At 37.7% G+C, this 22770-nt stretch overlaps 1 protein-coding gene across 6 annotated transcripts in view; it reads right to left on the reverse strand.

Moving 5' to 3' along the window:
• The window catches only part of ANO5 (anoctamin 5), an 86142-nt gene that overhangs the window by 45771 nt on the left and 17601 nt on the right, over positions 1 to 22770 (reverse strand). For 3 of the 6 annotated variants that reach the window (XM_072985878.2, XM_072985879.2, XM_020805575.3), the window contains exons 2-3: positions 14531 to 14601; positions 8261 to 8308 (exon numbers count right to left, since the gene is read on the reverse strand). In XM_072985878.2, the coding sequence (XP_072841979.2) occupies positions 8261 to 8308; positions 14531 to 14601 (119 nt within the window). The remainder of the gene's footprint in view (positions 1 to 8260; positions 8309 to 14530; positions 14602 to 22770) is intronic. The other 3 variants (XM_072985880.2, XM_072985881.2, XM_078383087.1) reach the window with 1 other exon arrangement.

The raw sequence follows: 22770 nt of genomic DNA on the forward strand, positions 1-22770 counted from the left end.
ATAGACTAAGTATATCTGATGGAGGAAAACAAAGTATTGGAGATAGCAAGTAGTTATACCTTACCATGGCAAACTTAATTTACTATAGCAAATACAAAATAATATGTTTAAATTGAGGCTTTGCTAAAATCAAGCTAATAATAAAGCTTCTTAGAGCAGAAATAGTCAAGATAATTACTAGTTAAAACAAAGGACAATTTCATTAAAGCACTTTAAGAGTGTAAACTGTATGTCTACTCTGAAGGAAATCCCATAGAGCTCAATGAAATTTACTCTCATGTAGGTTTGAACAGGACTGTAGCCTAAAGAATTATAATAAGTCCTGACATTATTTTCAGGGATCTATTGATTACACAAGTGCAAATAAGACCAGTGTCTCATTAGTCAATGCCATAATTCACTGCATCAAGTTATAAACTTCTGTACACATAAGTCACTGGAAGAATTCTAGCCAGTGCAAAATTCATCATTTTAAGAATTTCAGCTTCTCTTGTATATATCTCTTAATGCAAATTTTAAATCTTAAAGCTGTGAAGACAGCCTCTAAACTGGGGCAAATAGTGAATGGAGGAGGAGAGGTGGTTGTCTTGCCAACATTTCAGGGACATACCTCATATTCCTGTCCAGTGGTTCCCAATCTTGGGCCCCCAGATGTTCTTGGACAAAAACTTTCAGAAACTTTCACCACTAGTTGTGCTAGTGCTCAGGATTTCTGTGAGGATTTCTGAGGAACCAAGGTTGGGAACTACTGCTAGCCACAAACTTCCTATGGTAGTAGTTTCAGGTAGTACCTAAAATTATCTCAAGAAGCAGAAGAGGATTCCTTCAGTATCCCTCCAGTAAGTTGCACTAATTTTCTCCTTCCTCATAACAAACAGAAATACAATAAATAGCCATTTAAATTATCCCACTTTCACTGATACAAAATTTGAGTACTCTGGGTAAATGTTTCTGATCCACCCTTGAATCTCAATTTAAGGACAGAGGACATGCATGACACTGGTTATGATTTTTGAACAACCCTGATTGCTCAAAATAAATAAGCAGAGTAAGAAAGTAAATGAAAAACATGATTCAACCTAAGTAAAGCAGTCATAAAACCCAGTGATTTGAATTGGAGATTCAAAATAAACTTTGCCTGGGTTAACACGAATATTTTTGAAGCTGGTATTTATAGGAAGACAAATTCTACAATGATCTGGCAGCTACTATCAAAAAATCCCCGAGAGAGAACCCCTGTTCATTCTCAGAGACTTTAACGCTAGAATTGGTGCTGATCAAAATTCTTGGCCCACTTGTCTAGGCCATTTTGGCATTGGGAAGATGAACAAAAATGGCCAACACTTGCTGGAGTTTTGCTGTTATTATGGTCTTTGTGTTAGCAATACGTTCTTTAATACGAAGCATCAACACAAAGTTTCCTGGAGACATCCAAGATCGAAGCATTTGGCATCAGCTCGATTTGATCCTCACTAGATGTTCTAGCCTTCCTAGCATTACAATTACACACAGTTACCAGAGTACTGATTGTGATACTGATTACTCCCTGGTGTGTAGTAAAGTAAAACTGCGAGCAAAGAAATTGTATCACATGAAAAAGGAAGGAAGACCATGTATTGACATCAGGAAGACTCATAATAAAAGAAAAGTGGAGGAATTTGCCCAAGCACTTGAGGAAACACTTCCAGGCCCGGCTGATGCAAATGCACCCGAAGGATGGGAACATTTCAAGAACGCTGTTTATAATACTGCCTTGTCCACATTTGGCAAGAAGATCAAAAAGACCACAGACTGGTTTGAAGCCATTTTGGAGGAGTTGATGCCAGCCATCGAGGAGAAGAGGAGAGCTCTAGCAGCATACAAAATCTGTCCTAGTGAGTACAACTTGCAGGCTCTTCGACTTGCTCATAGCAAAGTCCAACAGGCTGCCAGGAGATGTTCCAACAATTATTGGCTTCAGCTCTGCTCTGATACAGATAGCAGTGGACACAGATAACATCAAGGGAATGTATGACGGTATCAAGCAGGCTTTAAGTCCAATACAGAAGAAATATGCTCCCTTGAAATCTGCTACAGGTGGGATCATCCAGGGCCGAGCACAGCAGATGGACCGTTGGGTGCACCACTACTCTGAGCTATATTTCAGAGAGAATGTAATAACCGAAGAGGCACTAAATAACATTGAGTGCCTGCCTGTCTTGGAAGAGTTGGACAATGAACCAACTTTAGCAGAAATAAAAGTGGCATTGGATTCCCTCGCCTCCAGCAAGGCACCTGGGAAGGATAATATCCCTGCTGAAGTGTTGTAAAGAGATAATCACCACCAAGCTGGATGAAATATTTTGTCTTTGCTGGAGGGAAGGTGGAGTACCATAGGACATTAAGGATGCAAAAATCATCACATTGTATATGAACAAAGGAGACAGGGGCGACTGCAAAAACTACTGTGGCCTCTCTCTTCTCAGCATTGTAGGGAAGCTGCTTGCCCGTGTTTTGCTGAAGAGGCTCCAGATGCTTGCAGACAGAGTCTATCCAGAACCACAGTGTGGATTTCGAGCTAATAGATCCATCACTGACATGGTATTCTCCCTCAGACAGTTGCAGGAGAAATGTAGGGAACAACAACAGTCACTCTTTGTGGCCTTCATAAATCTCACAAAGGCCTTTGATTTGGTTAGCAGGGACAGCCTTTTCAAAATACTTCCCAAGATTGGATGTCCACCTCGACTCCTTAACATCATCAGGTCCTTTCATGAGGAAATGAAGGGCACTGTAGTTTTTTGATGTTTCAACATCAGATCCCTGTGACATCCGAAGTGGAGTGAAACAGGGCTGTGTCCTTGTGCCGACCCTGTTTGGGATGTTTCTTGCTGTCATGCTGAAGCACACCTTTGGAACTGCAACAGAAGGTGTCTATCTCCGGACTAGATCAGATGGAAAGCTCTTTAATCTCTCTAGATTGAGAGCAAAGACCAAAGTCCAACTGAAATGCATGTGGGACTTCCTCTTTGCCAATGATGCACCTGTTGTTGTCCACTCTGCTGAATACCTCCAACAACTCATGAATCGCTTTAGCAAGCCCTGCCAGGACTTTGGATTAACAATCAACACAAAGAAAACACAAGTCATGAGCCAGGGCGTGGACTCATCTCCATTACCAACTCCACACAAGAATTGGAGGTTGTTCATAACTTTGTGTACCTTGGCTCAATTATCTCTGACACTCTCTCCCTAGATGTCAAGCTAGATAAATGCATTGGCAAAGCATCTACCAAGTTCTCTAGACTCACAAAGAGAGTATGGCTTAATAAGAAGCTGAGGGCATATACCAAGATTCAGGTCTATATAGCCTGTGTCCTGAGCACACTCCTGTACTGCAGTGAGTCCTGGACCCTTCGTGCACAGCAGGAGAGGAAGCTGAACGCATTCTATATGTGTTGCCTCTGAAAAATATTTTTAATATCTAAAACATGGTTTGATCACTGCCATTCAAAAGTGAGTTTTAATGGCCAAGCAGAAATCTGAATCCATATCTCCTAAGTCCCACTCAGACACTAACTGCTACATGGTATGCTGGTTCCACTGCTCTGTAGTGCACCACATTTCAACTAGGCGAGGAAGCTTAAGGCTTCAAGTTTAAGATAATCACTCTTGTCTAGAAGATATGGGACTTGTGTTTTAGGGGGAAAGTGCAAGGAGAGAAAGGCACTTTGGATTTCCTTGCTTCAAGTGTAGAAACACAAAATAATATATAAACATTTCCAAACATAAAACAGTAGTTATGGAACTGTGTGATCCTTCACACGGGAAGCCTTCATGATAAATTTACTTTTAAAACAACACAAATCTAAACATAACTTTGGGGGGGAGCCCCTTCCAAAAAGGAAGAATGGAAAAAGCAAAAATGTCACATACAGACATTTATTCCAAATATAATTACGAAAGTATTTAGGTACATCTGGAAGTTGAGTCAAGACAACTGGACGTCTAGGTTCCTTAGAAGGAGAAAGGACTGTAGGGGTCCTGCTCCACTTATTGCCATGGATCGTTAACAGTCGTCTTTCTGGTGGGTGTGTGGTCCTAATCTTCCTGGGGATGGATGAAAAGGCACCATAGTAAATAGAAGATTGTATCTAAGGCTGGCACCCCTGTTGAGTGAGGGATTTTTTCTATTTCAGCTTAACAAGAAAGAAGTCCAGTTGCTATGACTCAACTTTCAGATAACGTCACCTGGATAACTGAGAATCTTCACAAATATTTAGTTACATGTTAACTATTGGGCAGAGGTGAGGAACACCACTTGATCTATGTAGCTCCAAAAGTTTTCCTCTCCACCCCATGTGCTTTGTCTCTTGGACAAAGCAGAAGAACTTCTCAAATCACCAATGAGAGCATTTTAGAAAGAAGATTACTGTATTCAGGGCCTCTATAGCAAATCCAACAAGTGGGGAAAATCCTTTCCAATTGCCAACAATATGTGAATGCATGTTGGCTTTTACTTTACATTCTGTTTGTCAGATGTCTGCAGCTGTCCAATTTAATAATCCTGTGGAAAGTTATCAAACTGAACACATTCAGGTTCCGGCAAAGCAATGTCTAATTTCTGGATAGAGAGAACCACCACTAAGAGAAATGATGTAATAATAAATTTTGAAGTGCAGGAATTAATTAAGCCAGCTTCTATAGCTATGCCCCCAAGGAAAAATCTACAGCCATGCAAATAGGAGAGATAACTCTTGCTTTTCTGTTAACCATAAGAGCCAACACATTGGTTAAAACTGAGATCATGACAGAGACATGTAAACTAAACAAATAAAAACTGACACAATGTTACAGTGAAGTTTATATACCAGAATAGCAATCCTCTTCATAATTAATTTGGAGACAGCTCTGTTCAACTCAACAATACTTGTTTCTGATGCCCTAAATTCACCATTGGAATACAAAAAGCAACAACAAATCCAAATAAAAGACTGCCAGCTGGGTGAAATTCCTCCAGCCAGTGAAATACAATTTTTAGCTTAAAATGCAGACCATCCTGTATTTTAGTTATTTATTTCCTGCACTTCTATGCTGCCTTTCTCTGGACAATGGGGCTTAGGGTGGCTCGCAAATCATTAGAAGACCAAGAATTGAAAACAACATAAAAACATTTTTAAAAGAATCATTAAAATAATAATATATTATACATTAAGAAATATAAACATATTTAAAAACAGAGCTTCAGAAAAAGGCAGGGAAAAGGGCAGGGAATTCAAATGAGAGGGCTAACCATTGGTTGGGGAAGAGCTTCTCTTTAGCTCTTTCGCTCCAATGGTTAGAGTGAATGCGTCAGAGGATTCAGGGCTGCCTGGAGCTGCTTTCTGTTCCTGACTAAGTACATTTACTTTGTTTTGCAGGGTGGGTTTAGTTTGGGGGGGGGGTATGTTTCTGCGCTGTGATGTTTTTTGTGTTTTGGTGTGTGTTTTTCCCAGCCCCATAGTGTTCTGCTGGGGCTGGCTATGTGTGTGTGTGGGGGGGAGAGTTTTTGATGTTCTATGAGCCCCATGGCATTCAGCTGGGGTTGGCTGTGTGTGGGGGGGGGTACCTTTTTTTTACCAGCTTCACGGCATTCCACTGGGGCTGGCTGTGTATGTGTGGGGGAGTGGCATTTGACTTTTGTTTTGTTGTGGTGTGTTTGTTTTACGGTCCCAGCACGTTCCTATGGGGCTTGCAGTGTTTTATTTTTTATTTATTTTTATTTTTTTTTTGGTATTTTTTTCCGGCTGGAACGGATTAGTGGGTTTCAATGTATTCCTATGGAAAATGGTGCTTCGACTTGCAACCATTTTGAGTTACACCCATCTTCTGGAAGGGATTGTGGTCGTAAGTCGAGGCACCACTGTATTCCATAACTCTTGAAAAGTAGTATTACAAGTTAAATATGTACTGGTAGGAACAAATCAAAGAAAAAGAGATCCAGCTTCTGCTTCATTGTTTCCATCACTCTCTAACTTACTGCATGCATGCCACCCTCATCAGCAGCTTACCCACTTAACAAAACAAAGGTGGTCCTTCAAATATCCTGGCAATCCGGGAAATGACTCATCACTCTCACTCACAAGTCTCCCACCAGTAATCGACCAACTGGGAAAGACTCCTATGGCAGAAAAATGCTTTTGCAATATAGGGGTCCTCTCTTCTCACTGACCACCATAACATTTTGTCAGTGTTAAATAAATCTAGTATTCAATAAGATGTTTCCAAATCAATACACTGCTAAAATTACACCCCTTCAATTTATTTTTTATTATTTAGAATACTTTGTCTCCCCTTTCTCCTTAAAAAGGACTCAAGGCAGTTTACATCAGTAAACAGTAAGTATACACATATTTTAAAATAATTAAACCAATATCTATGGTAAATAAAGTCAATACTAAAACACATTTAAAACAACAGACTGCAACACTCCATTTAAAAACCCCTCTCAGACCACCAGTCATTAAGGATAGCCTGCCTGAAGAGAAAGGTCTTTGCCTGCTTGCAGATGGACAGCAAAGACAGGGCCAACCTAGCTTCCCATTGGAAGGAGTTCCAGAGTCTGGGAGTAGCAACAGAGAAGGCCCTCTTCCATGTCCCCACCAAGTGTACCTGTGAGGGTGGTCGAAGAAAAAAAAAGGTATTCCCTGGTTATCTTAATACCGGGGCAGGCTCATAGAGGGAGGTTTTTTTTGAATAGCCTGAACCCAAGCCATTTAGGGTTTTATAGGTTAAAACCAGTACTTTGAATTGTGTGTGGAAATGGATTGGCAGTCAATGGAGGTGCTGTAACGGGGGAGTTATATTTTCCCTATAACCAGCCCAAGTTAGCAACTTGGCTGCGGCATTTTGGACCCTCTGGAGTTTTCAAACACTTTCCAAAGGCAGCTCCACATAGTGTGTTACAGTAATCCAACCAAGATACTGGGGCATGTCTGTGCACTCTAAACAATTTGTGTCCATTACCTGTCAAATGACTTCAATAAAATTATTATTACTCCTTTTTTATAAATCATACTGTTTGAAACAAAGAAGTTGTATAATGTTTTAACTATTTCAGAACAAAAACTACTGCAGAAACCTACTGCACATTTCTACTACTGAGAAATGCAGGCATATCACCATTTCACATACTTATACAGAAAGCACAAACTGAATTAAAATGTTACATTCATTTTACAGCCTTTTAGGATTTCCTGAGCAATTCCTGCATCCTGCATTTTTCACATTTAAAACATTTCCTGATGTAATCAAAATTATCAATTATATAACAAGAGACATAAAGAATCTAAAACACCCATGACAGCAGAAAAGCATGTTAGTAACACCAATACCCAATGCAAGAAAGAGTGGTCACCTCCTATAATTTCACAGCTTAACTTAGCAGCCTCGACAGCCTCGAAGAGTACCTAGAGGAAACGCTCTCTCAGAATTCCATTAAGTTATTTGGAAGAAAGTTAGAATAAACATTGAACTAGGTGTGTTTCAAGAATCTTCTCAGAGCATTTGCAAGGGAAGAAGATATGTGTAGACACAATTTTATCCTTCTTTTATTAACTGCGGATTGTTATAGTGCTAAATGAACATAAAGTAAGATGTATCACATTTGCAATTCACCAATGATCACTTTTAATGACTCTTCTTCCACATCATTTAGGTTTGCTCCTCTAGTGTAACATCTAGGGTAGTGGCCTATCAATAGTACATTCATATATCAAGAAATAACATGCAGACTCCCACTGACCATGAGATGAGCAAGATGACAGGAAATAAGTAAAAGTTTCTGTTAAAAATAGCAGAGTAAGCCTGCCCAAATACATAATATGAACTCATTCCACAGCAAATCCAACAAGAAGGGGGGGAATCCTTTCCAGTTTTCAATACAAAATGAAAGTCCTTTAAGCTTTTGACTTTATATACCACACAGTATACCTATGCAACTGTACAACTGAATAATTTTACAAAAAGCTAAGTGAGTAAATTAATCAAAGTTTTGTCAAATAAATATTTAATTCTGGAACACAGAAAAGTTTCATGTAAAAGACAATCACTCTGGCCAAAGTAATTATTCCAGAACTACAAAAGCCAGCACTACAAATCAGATATCCTTATTCTATAATTCTAAGTATCTGAGGAAAACTGGAAAAAACTTTTGGGGTGGGGTTGGGGGACAGATTTTAGCATAAAGTAAAAGACACCATTCATGCATGGGTACATAACCACTGCCACTGATGCTGCTTACCCCTTGGAGGCCAGAGATGAGTAAGGTAGTCTCGGTGGTGCTTAGGCCCTGCCAGTGGCATCATGGGAAAGATACAGTGCTGTTAGTGTTGATGCAAAAGCAGGAAGATGATTTCAAAAATTTCAGCGGCAACCTGAAGCTTTGTGTACTTTTTTTTATTTAAAACTGGTGAATAACTTCCAGTTTAATTTGCACAGAAACAATAGATCAAGAAACCTTTCTGTCATCTGTACTTTCGTTGAAAATATACAGAATTTAGACCAAAAGAATTTATGTTTTACATGGCTGTTACATTTTTCCAAACATTTCAGAATACAACTTTTCAAAGTTCCTATGCAATACTTTTTCTATTTTACTATTGTAATAAAACAATAAAAGGCAGGCCAATATATTTTTTGGATTTCAATTTGAAAATTGTTCTAGGTCATTTATTGAATGGATGGTGAAACACAGCTTTCTGTAAAAAATTTATAATAATATATTCCACTTAAGGCAGTAAAAACTTGCAAAATGTGTATGATATAGCAGACTTTTCAATAAAACCCTTGTGGCCATGTAAATCATAAATCTGGTGTGTACATAGGGTTTATCTGATATGAAAAATGAACTAACATTTAACTTATCAGCAAAAAGATATGTAGGATGAGGTGTACTATGGTAGTTACATTTCAGAAAACATGGTTTCAAACAGATATTTTATGGAAGTATAGTGGTGCCACATGAAGAAATAAAGGCAAATGTGTGATATCTATATGGTATGTTATACGAACTAAGACTGAATGCTATGATATAAGGAGCATCTCACAATCTTCTTGATACACAAATTAAACTGGATTTATGTTTGTGATAGAGCTTCCAATATAAACATTCAAAGAAATCATCATCTTTGTACTTAAAAAGGTAAGATGTGTCATTAAGGCAAAGATGTACAACATAGTTGATACAATAAAAAAGGATTTGTAATAGCAAGCAATGCAGATGAGTGTAATACACGTTGCAATCTAGGAGAACTAATTTTGCGCAAAGCATGCTACTTACATCATAATAAATATTAATCAAATGTGCATTTTGGCAATGGATTATCCGTAATTCATCCTCTATACAATGTAACCTGTTGTCAATACACTGGAATGAAAAACTTCAAACTGCACATTTCAGCATTTTCTTCAAATCTCTATATTTTTAATTATTATCTTACAAATTTCACAAATATATGTTTTCCTTTTTACCGCTATGAAATTTCACATTGACTATTGCTTAGCACAGTTACTCACACCAGAATATGTACACTGAATGAGTGGGGATTTAAGGCATCAACTCCTCTGAAAGCTCCATTGAGTCAAATGGGTTTACTGACTTACTTCAGCACAGTAAATTGCAACTTGTAGGCCAGTGGTGTCGAACTGTGGCCCTCCAGATGTTCTTGGACTTCAACTCCCAGAAGCCTTCACCACCACCTCTGCTGGCCAGGATTTCTGGGAGTTGAAGGCCAAGAACATCTGGAGGGCCACAGTTCGACACCACTGTTGTAGGCCTATTTGAACCAACATAATGTACAGTGTTGCCTCATCAAATGCCCACTGATTCAATGGGCCTACACTACTCTAGTATGACTTAACTATGCTAAGCAACAGAATTTCAGCCATCATTTTGAAACTTCAAGTTGAGTAAAACACTATGACTTTCAGATCAGACATGAGATAATTTAGTAGGATCTCTGAGGTTGACTTGCTATGTACTCAAAAGGCAAAAATTCTGCTGCACACACTGAAACTTCATCTGACTAGATGCAAAAATACACTTGCCTTTAAAGAATACCTTTAAAGATCACTGCATTCTCCTTGAACTGCCTCTATCCTGTTTCGTTTTTACATGTTTTGGGACATCTACACTCAGAGTAAAAGAGAATCTATGGTACGCCACTCAGAATCAAAACAATTCAAACTGTTGATCACCAGTAGATAAGCACTCATGGGGACTTTGTATTTCTGCAATAGTCCTGGCCCATGCTCTTAAAACTGAGAAGGTTTCTAAACAATTTGTAACAGGGCATTGAGTTCTGTTTTTCAGCAGAGGGACAGAAAGAAAAGTGAGCACAGAAGTTCTTGGGAGCACTTTAAATAGCATATCTAATGTCAGTCTGTGACTAGAAAATGATACACATTTACATTATGAACTATATTTCAAATTATTTAGATTTTAACATAATCAAATCATTTCAAAGTCTGAAAGGACCTACATATGTATGTATACTATTTTAAATGTTCTAACTGAATTATGAACATAGCAAACCTCACTTTGTTTTAGCTCTTTTTAAAGTTGAAACAGTTAAGACAATATGTGGAGCATTTTTCCTTCCACAAAAAGTAATTTGTGTTGGATGGGAGAGTTACATGGTTTCCTCTCTCAAAATTCCCTAAGAATAACAAAAACTACCATATAAGAGACAAACCAAGATTACAATAATGGTCTCTGACATTCTGGTTTTCTGTGGGCATGTCACATATGGCCCAATACAACTATCCTCCATGAGCCATCCGAAAGCACAAAAAAGCAGTGATGTGTTCCAGCTCCTATTCACTCTGATTTTCTAAACCCACTACCCTACTCTATCATGTTATCACCACTCCATCATCAAACTGGCCATGACTTGTTATAGAGGAGGAACTGCTATTTTGCTCCACTCTACTCACTTTGGAGTAATGCATCTTTCCTAACCTCTTTTGATCTTGGCAATGGCAACATTTTGCTGGTAAAGGGGTGGCATATCTCTCTCCCTGGTGTACTGGAGGACAAGACTCTTTTGTTTGTGTCATATACACCACTCCAGTGACTTTATACCTATCTTTAATGCTTCAATTAATGCATAATTTCATTGAACTACTGAAAGAAACAGAACAGGATCCAAAACAGGCCCAGAAGTGATCTGTTGACGTCTAGCTTTTTAAAATATGAATGTATTTTATATCTTTGTTTAAGGCAAAACACTGCAGCATTTATGTAATCAAGAAGTATTTACTGGTTGCTGTTTTGTTGTGTGGTTTCTTCCGTTTGGCAGCAACCTCTGAGGCAAAAATTATTTTCCATCACTTCCTATCTGATGCCAAAGGTGAGACTGGGGTTATACTTTCAATAAAAATTACGCTTTCATTTAAACAAATTGCTTTATGGAAAAGGATGTACTTATTTTCTATCATAGTGCATGAATCCTGTACAATGAGATGAGTACTTTTCATTGAACTTAACAGAGAATTCTCAATTAACAGTGTATAATTACATAAGACTACAAAGAACAGATGGCTTTCATGGATCCAAAGCACAATATCTCACCTGATATGTCCCATCACATAACAACATGATAATTAAGATGTCCTTGTACATGACCAGCCTTCTAGTTGTATAGCACTGTCTGAATTATGAAGCAGTTGTTTAAATCTGAATTAGATCTTCTTAGTTCAGTTTTATTTTTCTTCTTTAACAATACTTCTGGCTCTCTTTGAGATTTCTATAATTAACTTCAGAATTTGTTCATCCATTGAGAGTTACTACCAGTCCATATTTTCTGTAAGTCACAAACATTGGCTATTCTGCACATGAAAATTAGACTAGTAATGAGCCAATGGAAAACGCAGCACTTAATTTTAAGCTCCTTTGCTGTTACTGAAAAGTCTGTGGTAAGAAAAAAAATATATGGCTAAAACAGAATGCCTGGACAATGCTGTAATTAGTGTCAAAAAGCCAGGCCTTCTCAGTCCCAGATATAATGTTCCTGTTATTTTTCATAGAATCTGTTTATGTACTTAATCTTGTACAAAGAAACAATCCAGGGCACATGGCAGAAATATATTAAATGCAGAAAAATGACAAGACATTTTCCACTCTGTTATATATCATGCAGTGGTGTGCACCCTCACATCAGCATTCCTTGGAGGTTCTGTCTGGCAGATATTAACAATATTCAGCGTGGTACTCTAGAACAATCATTCTCTGTTTGGGGGGGTGTCTCTGGGGAGCCCTGACACATTTGAGGAAGGCCACAGATTAGAAACATCTTTTCACACACTACCTTATAAAGCTTGTTATGTCACATCTACAATCTTGATTCAGACTACCATATTTTTCCGTGTATGAGACTTTTTTACTTAAATAATTGGACCAAAAACTGAAGGTCGTCTTATACAGGGCAGGCAGCCGCTTTCCCTGCCTTTTGCGAAGCTACAGAGTAAAGCAGCCATGAAAGGGCAGCACACTTGCACCCCTTTGATCCTGAAGCAGTGATGAAAGGGCATCAGGATCAAAGGGGCACGTGTGTGCCACCCTTTCATGGTTACATTACCACTTCCTAAGCTCCACAGAGGTTAGAAAGTGGGAAAGGCAGCCGGGAAAGGGTGCGAGGATCAAAGGGGCACGCGTGCGCACGCTGCCCTCAAGTTTTCTAATTTGGGTGTTAGAAAAGGGGGGGTCGTCTTATACTGTGGGTCATCTTGTAAATGGAAAAATATGGTATATTTCTTTCATATTTTGTTTATGACCATGGCCAAAGTTGAGAATGGCTGCTCTAGAGTATGGTAGTACTGCAAGAAAAATTAACGACCAAACTACACATAGCTAAAGGGATAAAGCATTTGGATTCTTTCACAAGTGACTGGCATCTTTTTATTATACATATGGACGGAAGAGCTAAAAGAGACTCCCAGAATCATACAATATGTATTAATCTCTACAATAGGCTTGAAAGATTATCATAATTTTCCTAAGAAAGCCTCTTAAGAATTTGCATATTTTTCTGCTGTGAGAATGGGAAAGGGAAGGTGAGAGGAAAAAAGGTGTAGAAGTATATGAATGTTTATATTTATAATAATTTTAAAAAGTAAAAAGTTATATATATATATATATATATATATATATATATATATATATATATATATATATATATATATATATATATATATATATATATATATATATATATATATATATATATATATATATATATATATATATATATATATATATATATATAATATTGAGTTAACCAATATCATGTTCTCTACAACAGTTACAATAGAGTTTTATTTAGAAACCAATCCTGACCCTCTCCTTATATTGTGTTGATAGCAGGCGCAGGTTAGAATATCAAAAACTTCACCCTTACTGGCCTCTATCTGCAATGAGGAGCAGCAGCAGCACATGATAGAGGGGCACACTATGCTTGTAAAGTTAGTAAGCTCCTGCCAACAGCAATGCCTTCAGAAGCTAAAAAATGGAAGAGTTCCAAATTATAGGGCATTCTTTGGAAGGATTTTAGCCAGCTTTGGATCCATAGGCCAAGGGCACTCTGTTCAACCAAGGGAGCCCACCTACACCAAACCAGCATAAGGGAATTCCTTTATGTTGCAACCAACCAAAAGGATTTTTTTTAAAAAAATGCTCTCCTGTGAACAGCTAAGCCCCCCCGCCATGTCATGGTCAACTCTGTCTGTATGATCCAGTAGAGCTGTATATGAGGTGACAAATCTGGTTTTCCACTCCTATTTTTCCACCTCAACTTTTCTAATAATAAGAGAGGCAGCTCTACGTGGCTGCTACTCTTTCTGATATCCTTTTAAAATATAATAATATGCAGAACCTGTTTGGGTGGCCTAAAAGCAAGGGAAAGAATTAATGAAATGGATTCTTGTCTTCATAGATTCAAGAAATCCACATACAGAATTTTTGAAAACTACCTAATGGACTTACTTAGCTCTGTAAGTACAAGGTAACTGTGGATTTCAAAGTCTAAAAGTTCAAAGAATGCTAAGCATCAATAAATGAAATATGCCAAACCAAACCACTGATGCTGCCTACCATCTTCAATTGGTCAGATATGCATCTAATAGTTCATCACTATTCTGGCAAAAATAGTCGCAGGAAATTATCTCTAAAAGCATGGATAAAACTGGATTACAAGCTGCTACAATATTTTTGCTTATAAGAGAACAAGTCCATTGAACTTGTCTGTCATGTCAGTGTTAGACAAAGAAAACAAACTATAATCACAGTATACAAAACTATACACTCAAATTGCATTTTCTCATACCAAAACTACTTTAAAAGCATATATAATTGATTAGATGAAAAGAAGCAATTAAATTGTATTTAATTTTTTTTATTTCCCCGAGAGACTTATGGTTATATAACTAGTTTTTAATTGTCACAGTATTATTGCTATTTCTGTACATGTTAAATTACAGTTTTAGACAGCAAATTATACACATAGTTAGATCTTACCTCAGAGTTGACAGGAATTTCTGAATCTCCACTTGATACATTTTCAAATATGGGTCCATTGGTTTCTTCACCTATGCAACAGAAGAAATAAGAACATATTTATGTCCAGTTCATAATCCTCCTTTATAAATATTTTTTACTTAAAACAATTCAGAGTTTTATGACATCTGAAAAGCCCACAAATTTTTATGAGCTTTTTAAATTGCATTCCATTTCATCAGATACATTTGAAGAAGTGTGCTGCTGTTCTTGAAAGCTTATGTCATGTAAAGTTTGTTATTCTTTAAGGTGTCAGAAGACTCTCTCTTCCTGTTACAGAATGCAAGCACTTCCTAGAAAATGTATTAGTTAGCTATGTACCATCATGTTGGAACTGATTTACAGCAACCCTAACAGGGTTTTCATGGTAAGTGAGACACTTAAAGAGTGGCTTTACTATTGGCCATAGTATACAATAATAAAATTTTCTGGGGACTTCACACAATTTTTAACAAACAGAACCCTATTTTATCTAAAAATATTTATTATTAGCTAATGATAAGCAGACAACGGATCAAAATTCACTCTTAGAACCACAAGGCCTAGAAGAACGAAAAGCTCACCCAAACATACATAAAGTGCAAAGCTGGCCTTTCCGGAATGCCATTCCTCAGCTGAAGAAGCACTGAGATTGGCCTCTCCTCAGTAGATTCCCACTTTATCTCACTGGTATGTCTGAAACCAGCACCATCAAAAAGTTACAGAACAATACAATACTGATGCCCCTAGCAAAGCAGTTCTGACCACACTTTTGGTAAATTGGCTTCTAATTGTAGGACCTACATCCTTCAAGGCAATGAAAACCCATAATAAGCAGTTTGCAAATATGCAGAAGCTGATCAGAAAAAGAAGTGTGCATGAATTACAGCAAAAGGGGAGCCCACCCATTGGTCCAAGTTGCTCAAAATTACGACTTGCAATAGCTCATCAGATGTTAAAACTGGGATATTTCTCAGGTTCAGCTATAGTTGCCTGAAGGTGGTGGGGCTTTGTGCATACAAAATGTGTCTATAATATACTCCTGAGATCTCTGGAAATGTATTGTTCTGTTTTCTCTGGAAATACAGCCTGGAAATGAAACCTATTTTGCACTGCTAAGGAACCATCTGGAAATGCTTCTCATGGTAATGAATTCTGCTTGTCTCATGTGAAGGAACAGGCTTCAAAGATTACCATATATTGTATCATGACTGTCTTTGTCAATCTTTAAGATGTCAGAAGACTGTTTATGCTCCTCTAAGAATCATTTTTAGTGTAAATTAAATAAGGCATTTCTATTGGCCATAATAGGTATAATGTACATCTCTGATTACCGAAAAGAGGAATAAAAGCTTTTTTCAGCTGACCATGTTACAAAAATTAACAGCAAAAAATAGATGTTTATAATTTATTTAGTTCACTTCCATACAGAACTCAATATGTACTAAAGTTCTTTAGCTCCTATCATTTGACTTATTAAATTTTGTAAAATTCAATTTATTTCTACAATTTTAATATTCATAAATTTGTACATTTATATATTTCTGTATTCTTCTTCCTTCTCACTCCCCCTTTCTCATTCCTCATGGCAGAGTCATAGCCAAAAATCTTATAATGCTTTCCTGAGAAAGTTTTAGTCATATTTCAAGTATGTTATAAAGACCTACACATCCTTTATGATTCTGGGAGTCTCTTATCAGCTATTCCATTCATATAAACAATAAAAAGGTGCCAGTACATTGCAAAAGAATCCACATGTTTTATCCCTTTATATACAGTTTGGTGATTTACTTTTTCTGCAGTGCTATCTGGCATACTAACCACTATGCTGCGATTCACTGTAGATACTCTTCCACCCTTTGGCTATTATAATCTGTTTTGAAGTTACTAAAAGATGACCTACCAAGGATTTATATAAAATTGATTCATTCTCCCTAAGGAAGGATAAGAAGTGCTAATTCTTGAGATTTATTAATCAACTACCTTTGTTTATTTAATTAAACAGCTCACAAAATCACCAGTGATGTTGAAATGAGCCCTAATACTTACAGCCTCTCAACACATAGATCCCATTGATATGTGAGAGCTAAAGTGGGTCAAACACCATTTTTGGAGTATTTTTAATATAGTCTCCCTAGCAATAGCAGAACCCCTTTATACAGAATTTTTGTAAATATCTCCTAGCACTTCTCTTCATTAATTTAAATATTCTAGCATTTTCCCACATCTCACACAGCACCAGTGAACCTAGAACTGTCTCAATCAACAACAAACCCGCAATTTAGAAGAGGTAATCATGTTAATCTGTGCTAGCATATCAGACAAAAACAAAAGCAAAATAAAAAATAAAGAGGAACATTTGAGAAAATGGAGTTATCAACAAAAGCTGGTATAAAATATACCAGTTAGTTTTTAAGGAGACACTTTTTTTCTTATTTTTTTTATTTTGACTGAAATAAAGTATGTATGCATGTACTGTATGCATGTATGCATGCATGCATGCATGCATGCATGTATGTATGTATGTATGTGTGTATGTATGTATGTATTTATTTATTTATTTATTTATTTATTTATTTATTTATATTAGATTTATAGCCCATCTAGACCAATGGTTTACTCTGGGCGGCATTACAAAATTTTAAAACAATAGAACCTATAGATATGCAAAAATCCAAGATGTTAAAATGTAAATATTAAGATAGAGCCGAAGGGAAAGCCTGCCTAAATAGCCATGTCGTAATTTTACTTCTGAAGACACCCAGAGAGGGAGCCAGGCAGATCTCTACGGGCAAGTTGTTCCAGAGGTGAGGGGCCACTGACAAGAAGGCCCAGTTCCTCGTTCTTTCCTTCCAGGCTTCTCTCGGCATTAGGCCCCTCAGTCGCCCTGCCTGGCTAGAACGAATGTCTCTGGCAGAACTGGGTGGGAGAAAGCACTCTGCCAGATATCGAGGTCCTGAATCATTTAGGGCTTTATAAGTAGTCATAAGAACTTTGAAATCAATGCAGAAATGAATGGGCAACCAATGCAAGATATTTTGACACTGTTCCTTTATTTATGTCAGCTAGAGAACAGAGAAGATCTTCACAAAGGGTAAGGCATCTTGCTGGCTTCATGATATCAGCTTGTCTAATAAATTACTTACTTGATACCAAGTTAGCCACAAGATGCCCCAGTCTCTGAAGTGATTTCTCCAACAATTGCTTGCAGGAACTTGTTGACTGATGTAGAACTTCACAAACCTAATCACAGCAATCTTTTAAAAAACTATTAGGATTATTTAACCCCTAAAGTTTTTGAAAAGTATTAACCCTTAGTTAGATGCCATCGGCTCAGTGACTTATTTTAAAATCTTCATTTTATCAATCAGGTCTAAAACATACTCTCTTTTAGCCTGTATCTGGTTTAATTAGTCTGGAGGGGACATTCAGGAAGAGGAAGCTGCCCAAGGTCTTCTGTCATGAAGACAGATGCAAAGAACTCATTTAATTTCTCTGCAATCTCCAAGTCCCCCTCTACCTCCCCTTTTCCTCCCTCACCATCCAGAGGGCCAGCCACTTTTCTGGAGAATATTTTCTCATGAAAATATTTTCTACAACTTGTGGTTATTTTATTCAACTCTCTGCTAACAAGTGCTACAGAAACAATGTATTCTCAAAGGCTACAGAAACATTTCAGTGAGGGACTGAACATCTTCTAACATCCTAGTTTCAAACACTGATCACAAACAATTCACCCAATTTTTCTTATGATCAAAAGTTCCAGTACACACAGCTCCTAGGCCTTCCCTATTCACTTCAATGAGCTAGAACCCTCACATTCTTTGACACAAATGCAGAAACGCACTGACAAGAGAGTGCACAACGGAGGAATCAAAGGACTCTGAATTACGTACTTCCAGCCCCAATACTTAAATCAGGATATTTACCCGCACAAAGTATGTTATGATAGCATCATCTGTATTCAGGAGTACTTAAAAATCAGATGAAATCAACAGAACTGAAAGTTCCACTGTTTAAATGTTCAAAATTATTAGCAAGCCTAGTTGAGCCAATGTATACTGTGATTAACTGGGAAAATGTTTTGTTTTTCTTCTATATTTAATCAAATAATGTTAAATTGATAACAGATGAACATCCATGCAATTCCATCAACATCACATCTTTGGATGAGTGATCACATTCAACAGGAACTGTGAACAGCCTTCATGGAAAATGTTTCATGAATAGGTTCATCTGAAGATTCAGTTTACATTTTCTAACCAATTAGATTAAATTGCATGGCCTGCACTTAGTGCTGCCATCACTAAATCCTAATTATGCACATGTGAACTCATACTGAATTATAATAACTATTCAAGTCAATTCTGGTTTCATCAGTTCTTTCTTCTAAGATCTTACTCAAGGCTTCATTTTTTTCTAGTTCTTTTTCTAGAAGGCACACAAGGGAATAAAACTGCCAATCTGGCTGCATGCAGTCCTGGATTCACTCATGGGGCCACATTTTGGTGTGGCAGCAGTGGCTCTGGGCCTGGGCAAAACGCTGGCCAGTGCCATCTTGGGGAGGCGTCCTTCTTCCAGGAGCCTCAATACCAAGTGAGGTTTTCCCACAGCAAAAGTTCTAATCCAGACAGTCAGGCAGCTGGTGTGAAGGGAGTGGTTTCTCAGTCCACTTTACCTGAGAATCTTAAAACAATTGCCGGCCAGAAAACATGAAGTGTGTGTTTGAGCTTCTTCCGCTCACCATCCCTGTTATCGTAAGTTGTGTTTAATTGGTTCCATTTAGTCTAACTGGAGTTAAAATTTGATGCAGATTCATTGGTGCAATTTGGTTCAACTGGAAATAATAGTTTATATCTGATTCATATGGCCAATTTGGCTTAACTGGAGTTGAATTTACTTCGGATAATATATCTCTCAGAACCTTGGTTGTGTTGGGGTTAAAGCATGAGAATGGATCCAGGTGGGACACACCCTCCAGGATGTGCCCTTTCATGGGACAGGAGTGAGAAGATCATGGACACACTCAGCTTGGGAGCTACTGCACAACTCCCATTCTTGACTGGGACAGATAGGGTCACTCAGTGGCCTATGCCTGCATGGTTACCCAGGTCTGTTACCATAGGTTGTTGTCAATCACCAGATAGGGTGCTCGATGTGTGGATCTGTCCTCTGTGTTAGCACCAAGGGCTATTGGCAGCTATAAAGTTTTATTCCAACCGTGTGTGTGTGTGTGTGTGTGTGTGTGTGTGTGTGTGTGTGTGTGTGTGAGAGAGAGAGAGAGAGAGAGAGAGAGAGAGAGAGAGAGAGATCAAGCTCACAACAAACCATATGTAATGGAAGGTGGTTTGTGGCAGTAGTGGACTTCAGCTTGTGATAAACTCAAAATATGTTAAAGTTGTTTCCAAGGGAAGAATAAAGTCATTTTTAAAAAAATATTTACATGCAAAAAGTACCTCCCATTAGATAGAAAAGAAATGGTAACTCATTTGAAATGGATTAGAATCATAATGGATTATACATACAACAAGCCTTCCAACTGTTGGCAGAGTAGTGTGTTCACACAGAAGCTACATATTAACCCAGCTGCTTTTCAACAGGGCTTCCATTCTGCAACATATTTACTGTGGTGTAGGAACTTAAATGATTTATGTTTCTAAACAAAGTGAAATTTACCTTAGGCAAATAAATTATATTAGCCTTGAGAGAATACACAATAATACATCTGAGTCAAACTAGCTCTAGCCAGTTTTTTCAGACTGTTTTTCACTAGCTGTCAACAAGTAATTCTGTGCCTGTAGAATGTAAAAAATAATGGGCTTGGTGTAGATGTAACACATCACTTAACATCAAACACTGGCCTTTGTGTTAACGCACAATTTCGAACCATGTATAGTGGGTCGCCCTCTTCTCAGCCAGCACGGTGGAGCCTGGAAGTTTTTACTTATATTTTATATTAACCACAGCTTGCGATGTCATCTTAACCAGGACAAACCATATTTCATTCCAACCCATATTTTATGTCTCTAGCTTGTTTTAACTAAACACAGTTAAGGTTAACTACTTTTTAAGACTCAAATGACATATAAATAGTGGTTTATTGGGAAAAGAAGCAGAAATGTCAAACTATGTTGCAGTTGTGCTAGAGGAGATCTTGAAAATCTGAGTGTTATTGTCAGATGGACTGGATATAGATATATAAGACTACACTAAACCTTTACTTTGGAATTGCTGGACTCACTTTTCACAGAGAAGCCACATACAGTAAAGCTGTTGTCAACCTGATTAAAAACAGCATTTTTTTAATTTAAACTTTTCTTCTGGCATAATTGAAACAGATAAAAATTGTGCAACCTTCATGTTTATATGTCTGTTTTATTTATATAGTATTAGTATTATTAGTAACAACAAACACAATTTAATTAGCACTCACTCAATGTCGCCCACATAATATACCCTAAGAATGCTACAGAGAGGACAGCAAATAATAAGGTTCATATGCAATCCTAAGAGAACACTCAGACTCATGAAAAATCATCTTTAGCCATAAATTCATCATTATTTTATAGGCTACTTCCTGATTTTTTTGCAATAGCCAATTCTATTGTATAGTGAATGCTAAATATAAAAAGCATTACCAGTGTCCCCTAAAATCTGCTCTGTAGGACCTCCAAATAATTTAAACATCTAGTGGTCCACACCTTTCTTCCATACAGATCCAGTGCTAGGACTACCATATATTCACCTCTAAATTCAGCTGAATTTCAAAGTCACCAGCACTATTTAGGTTTGCATGAAAAGCTAATTTTCAAAAATTATTGTCTCATTTCTGAAATACAGCAATGATTATAAAACACTGTGAAAACAAAAGACAGTATCTTCACTGAGGAAGGTGGGCTGGAGTTACGACATGCACTGGAGAATCAGGGCATTAGAAAATTCTAGAAATACATCAATTACATTGAAGCCTATCATTCTCAACAGGTGGATTATCACTTTACAAAACGTACATAAAAGGTCATTTCATACAATTGTTTGAAAATTTTGTAGTGAACACTGCATCTTTTAGAATGCAAGATCTGTTTACTGAATGACCTTCTGTCACTTCTCATAAGATCAAGATATTAATCAATTTAGTCCAGTTTAAAACTGTATGTGGATTTTTTTTTTAAAATTCACCCAATCTACAGAAGGGTTTCAATGACTGGTGAGCCCCACTATCAGCTTTGTTCTTCACTTTCACCAACACACAGGACAAATGACAAATGGATGGAAGAAAGTATTACTGCTCCCAGCATACTAGAAGGGTAGAAAGAAAAAGCAGGCTAATTATAGACTCACTGGCTTACTGAACGCAATTGAGAAAAATGTGCGCTAGATTTATCACAATTAAGTTAGAAGACTGAATTACAGCCAATTATATTTTGGCATATGAGCAGGCAAGATTCACAACTGACCATCTCCGAGTTCTGTCTGATACAAAAATGCATTGCAAACCAAAATCAATCTTCATCACAGAATCATCATAGGGTTGGAAGGGACCTTCGAGGTCTTCTAGTCCAACCCCATGCCCAAAACAGAAGACCTCACACCATCCCGGACAGATTTCTTGAAAACCTCCACAACATCAGGAGGTAAGCTGTTCCACTGCTTAATGGTCCTCACCGTCAGGAAATTCCTCATTTCCAGGTTGGATCTTCCTCTGAGGATTTTCTACCCATTGATTCTTGTCCTACTCTCAAGTGCAATGGAGAATAAATCAATTGCCTCTTTCCTGTGGCAACCCTTCAGATATTGGAAGACTGCTATCAGGTCTCCTCTTAGTGTTCTCTTTGTTAAACATACCTAGTTCTTTTATTCATTCTTCATAGGATTTAGCCTCCAATCCCCTTATCATCTTTGTTGCTTTTCTCTGCATGCCTTCCAGGGCCTCAGCATCTTTTTTGTATTGTGGTAACCAGAACTGGACACAGCACTCCGAGTGCAGCCTCACCAGTGGGGTATAGAGTGATATTATCATTTCCCGTGACCTTGATTCTATTCCTGTTGATAGACTATGTTGGCTTTCTTGGCAGCTGCAGTACACTGTTGACCAGACCTGGGCAAAGTGTGGCCCAAGGGCCACATACGGCCCTCGAGCCGCTCCTGTCCAGCCCCTGGACAGTGTTGAACATCAAAACCATTTATAGCTTTTGTCTAAAGTTGATCAGTTGCTTATCTTT

Source organism: Pogona vitticeps, chromosome 1, assembly GCF_051106095.1.
Source record: "Pogona vitticeps strain Pit_001003342236 chromosome 1, PviZW2.1, whole genome shotgun sequence".
NCBI classification, from domain to species: Eukaryota; Metazoa; Chordata; class Lepidosauria; order Squamata; family Agamidae; genus Pogona; species Pogona vitticeps.